The following is a 4,788-nucleotide window of genomic DNA, read 5'->3' as shown; positions in this document are numbered from 1 at the left end:
CGTGTAGGCTTCCCTCTTGCGTAAAAGTCCCGCGAGGCGGCGGTGGGGGAGGCCCTGGTACGGATTTGGGGCGGGCTGGGGTGTCTGAGGCTGAGGGGCTGGTGGACTGTGAGGAAAGCGGCCCGTCCTTCTTCGCGGTTTCTGAGAGGGACGCGAAGGAGTGAGTTTGCCTCTCTTGCAGGTCGGTGTGGCGTCCTGTCAGCACCGGTAACGTGGCCGGGGCTCCATGTCTTCGCGGTAGGTTACGGTTGCACGCCAGTGCAACTATGTGCCTATTGGCCCTGTCAGCTTGGCAGCACTTACAGCTGTAGGGTACGTGAAGGGCAGCTAAAGCATGGCACCTCCCTGCAAAATACGTAGCTGTAGGTCACTGCTCTCTCTAGCAGCACTATTACTTTGCTGCATAAACAGCAACAGCTCAAGTTATTTAGGTGTAACTGTGGTCCTCCTTAGTTCAGGTCTGTTTTAGAAGATGCAGCTGGTTTCAAGTGCTGATGGATGACTGCTTGTCTTACTATAATGTACTGACATGAAAAGACTGTCACTCGTGTGGATTAAGGTGCCACTATGGTTATGGTAGAGCAAAACCTTAGTTGAAAGCTATAGAGTTTAATTAATTATCTCCAGTTTTCGCAAATGGGGTGGGATAATGGGGGTTTTAGCAAGGTGGTTTGTCAAGTGCTGATCAGACTCCCTTAAACAAAGGGTGAACTGTTTCTGTCAAACCTATCCTTCTGTTTTCAAGACCCTAGTTTTCCCAGTTGACTTTATACTGAAACAAACTGTGATGATCAGGGAAATAATCCTTACTACAATATTAAGCAAAAGCATCCAAGAGTCATGCTTATAAAGAAGCATCATGAAGGCTATTCACTGGCATAAGCGCTAAGAATTTTTGTCTTCTAGGTCAGACAGAACAGTGACACAGAAAACAGCAACCTCAAAAAAACTAGAAGGAGATATTCATGTTCTAGTCTAGACTTGCACTGGGTGGGGAAAAAAAGTGTTTGTTATCTTTAATGGTTACTACAACAACAACCTTAAAATTTGTGGTTGCAACCATATTTACATGTTAGGATAGGATTACTTAAAGCTTGGTGTAATGTTTGTGGAGTATGTGTAATTATTTAGTCTGATACTGTGAAGGAATACATGTCTCCAACTAAGTCTGAAGAATCAAAAGCATTATAGGCATGAAGAGGTGTTTGAAGAGTACCACTGAGTTATCAAACTCTTGATCTGTTTGGTAATCACACACACCTATGTTAGGATTTTGAGGGTGGGATTTATTCTCTCTGGCCCCTCGTTATTTTGTTTGGTTGTTTTTGTTTTGTTTTTTTTAATTGTGATTACTTACCTACCTACAGTCTGTTCCGAAGATTTCTAATCCCTTAGATCAATGAAAAGGTAGATTGGGTTAGCTAGTGTTATATCAGAGGGGAAAAAATACAAGACTTACCTTGTTTATGATGGCATTGTTCTTACATGAATGATACATAAGCAATGATTTATTTTTATATTTCCAGCAGGGAAATTCTTACCATTGGCAGGAGGGAGGAAAGAAAATATTTTCATTGAGTTTTGATGTTTAAAATCCTGCTTAATAGAAAATGTTTTGCCATGCCCATCTTTGGAGGTTTTCTATATCAGATTGGTAAAGCTCCGAGAAACCTGATACTACTCGGCTTTTGAGAAGTTGAACTAGATGACTTTCTGAAGTCTCTGCCATCCTGAATTATCAAAAATCCTGTGTATCAAATACAGGTGGAATTTGTTTATATTTACTTTTAAGGAAGTTTTTTGTCTTCTGTTAGCTTTACATATTGATATTTACAATTAGATATTGAAATGATTGTGTATGCCTTGAAAAAATAATTAAAAAAAACCAACCCCAAAACCTAAAATTGGTGTGCATGTTGTGTGTGTTTCTGTTTAGAACATGGATTCACAGAAGGATGTTCAGCCTCCCAAGCAGCAGCCAATGATTTACATTTGTGGAGGTAAAGACAAGACATCAGTGAATTTTTTTTGCTTATTACTGGAGACTTGGTGTTTTAATAATGAGGAATGCATAATAATTATACTGAAGAGTACATAAATACCGATAGTTGCAGTGTGGATCCTGATATTCTTTAAAGCTTTCGACGCTGATGGTACCACATATATGTGGTATACACAGATAGTGATGTGGAAGTAATTCACTAGAGCTTGTGTTGCTGTGCAGAGGTCCTCCCTCTCCAGAGGACACTATCTGTAGGTATCCGCTTGTTGTGCAGATAGTGGACCTTCTATTTAGTGCACCTTGGAGAGGTTTTTGGGTTTTTAAATGCTGTGTGGTCACTCAGCTTTTATTGAAGTGCAGTAGTCAAATTCTCTCTTACCTATAGATAAGTCAGCAACTTAAAAATTGGTGATTATGAGTTGTCACTTCAGGAATCTCAGAAATATTTTGTCTTTTAAGAAATAAACTTGGGGCTTTGGAGGTCTGAGCTGAAATTTTCATTACTAGACAGTCTAGATGTATCAAGAGTGGAATGTATTCTGTGCAGTAATAATTTGGTGATTTTTAGCAAGATCCTCTTTGATCTTAATATTAAGTGAAGTTTGCTAATATTTTTTTTCACAGTATCTTGATATCATTTAGCTCTTGATACAAATGCACTACAATTATTTTTTATTATGTTTTGTTTGCCACAAATAGGAATTTGACTATTATGACTTTTGAAAGTTATCTATGCATTAATAATGCTGGTTTTGTTTATCCACTCCCTTCCTCTTTCTCCATCACATCAGAATGTCATACAGAAAATGAAATAAAGGCAAGAGATCCTATCAGATGCAGAGAATGTGGTTACAGAATAATGTACAAGAAAAGGACAAAAAGATGTATCCTTTTACATAGGTACTAGAATGCATTTGTGAAGCTGTGGATGGAGACAAGGTATGTAAGTGAAACCAAATGGAAGCTTTGACTAATTTTGTAAGAATCCTTCAAGGCCAAAAATCAATACAGCAGAGCAAAGTACTATAGGGAAATCTCTGCAGTGTGACTGGGATCTTATTTTCTTTCCTGGCACTTTCTTTTTTTCCATTTTTCCAGCAAAATATAATGAGCTGTGATTGCTGGGTGACGTACTGTGAATGCTTGATATTAGTCAGACTTTTAACAAAGGCAGTGTGTTCTGGGGTTAATTAAAGATGAGTTTTGAAATGCTTTTATGTAGTTAGCTGTGACTTTAGATTTAGGCAATCTTTCTTTTGTTCCCTCCCCCCTCTTCCTTCTCCCTGATCTTTTTTTCAACCACAACACATTTTTTTCCTTTAACTGCACTATTCCAGTGGTAGTTTTTGATGCCCGATGATTTCTGCTGAAGATACAGTCACTTTATGCTGCAGTTTAACAGCATAAATTAATCCATTGGTGTACAAATACACATTGTTATATTTTAAGATATTGAGATATTAAAGTTTACTGTGATACTAAATTTTTGTCTATACTGTCTTCCAGCAATAGATTTCTAAAGCTGTCTTTTAAATTGTAGTCAGAGTATTTAGTAGTTTAAGTTCAGTGTATTGTATTATTTTTGAGTTAACCTTGTTTTCATTACTCTCATCTAAACTTTTATTTGCATTTTAACTTTGTTAAATGTTTTTTGGACTCCTATGAACTGCATAACTGTGGTTTGAATAAATTCTACTGAAAATAAATAGAAGGTTACACAAGGCTAGGTCTGAAACATGGACTTGGATTTCAAAATAGCAAATCTCAAAGGACTTGAGAGCACCCAATTCAGGCACCCAGCTGTGGAGGAAGTGTCAAAAAAAAAAATCTCTCAGAAAAGAAGAGGGGAGGGAGGCAAGGTAAGCATTAAAAAGCAATGTATAAACAGAAATTCCCAAAGTGCTTCTTGACTTAGTTGTACTTAAAGAAAGAATTAGGTCTGTGCTGTCAAGATAATTTGTGTAGCATCCCAAAACTAAAATAGCATCTTGTTTTGCTTTTCAGATGACTTCTCAGGGGTACGTACTGAAAAGATCGAAGTGGTGGTTTTGTATTGATGAGCCAAAACTTTTTGCATGTCTAGTTGGAATGTGTGTTAAGTAATACTAAAATATCCTTATCACTAAAGTGTACTACCAAGTACTGCTGGATTGTGCCTGATGCTAATTTAGCCTCAAGTGCTTCCAAATACCAACTTTGATGGTGCTACTGATGCCGTTAATGTTGAGATAATGTGTTTAACTCTCACCGATATAGTAAGGTATCTTCGTTACAAACTGCATGTCCATATACTGGCTCATAAATGAACTACAGGGGGTCGTTTTAGAGGCATAAAAAAAAAACTTCTGGAGATTTTGTTTTGGACCTGGTTTTGGTTAAGATTTTCTTTGGTATCTGATGAGGATGCACCTCATGCCTGCACAGCGGAAACAAGGGATCGGCTGTGGACATGACTGCTCAGAAGGCTGAGCTCAAGAGTTGCCCACTGAAGAGAGGGAAGTACCAGTGCTACAAAAGGCATGGTGGGAGTAAGGGATGGATTTGGCTGTACTGCGGGCCGGCCGGGTGTGCGGACAGGCGGGGTACCTCATTCTGCCAGGGGAATGTGAAGAAGAGCATCTGCTGCCGCCGGAAAGGGCCGCAGGCGTGCTCTAGGAAACGGCGGGGGTTGTAGGGCTAATGGTGTAGGCAGCTGGCGTTGGGAGAGGCACCGGCGGTTCTAAGCTAAATAAAATACAACACTGAAAACAAAGAGGTGATGCTTTATTAAAGCGATACCCCCAAGT

At 39.1% G+C, this 4,788-nt stretch overlaps 1 protein-coding gene across 1 annotated transcript; it reads left to right on the top strand.

Moving 5' to 3' along the window:
- Positions 1-1,939: 1,939 nt before the first annotated feature.
- On the top strand, positions 1,940-3,362 carry POLR2K (polymerase (RNA) II (DNA directed) polypeptide K, 7.0kDa). Its single transcript, XM_010295642.1, has 3 exons — positions 1,940-2,000; positions 2,794-2,886; positions 3,340-3,362. Exons 1-3 carry the CDS (start codon positions 1,940-1,942, stop codon positions 3,360-3,362), a joined length of 177 nt encoding a protein of 58 aa, XP_010293944.1.
- The last annotated feature ends 1,426 nt before the right edge of the window (positions 3,363-4,788 follow it).

This window comes from Phaethon lepturus, unplaced genomic scaffold, assembly GCF_000687285.1.
Source record: "Phaethon lepturus isolate BGI_N335 unplaced genomic scaffold, ASM68728v1 C13987950, whole genome shotgun sequence".
NCBI lineage: Eukaryota > Metazoa > Chordata > Aves > Phaethontiformes > Phaethontidae > Phaethon > Phaethon lepturus.
Note: the sequence above shows the minus strand (reverse complement) of the source record. Positions and strands in the feature narration are given on the sequence as shown.

Coding starts and splice junctions, on each gene's coding strand:
- POLR2K (XM_010295642.1), top strand. CDS start 1,940: ATGGATTCACAGAAGGATGTTCAGCCTCCCAAGCAGCAGCCAATGATT. Junction 2,001..2,793: donor AATGATTTACATTTGTGGAG/GTAAAGACAAGA, acceptor CCATCACATCAG/AATGTCATACAGAAAATGAA. Junction 2,887..3,339: donor CAAGAAAAGGACAAAAAGAT/GTATCCTTTTAC, acceptor GCACTATTCCAG/TGGTAGTTTTTGATGCCCGA.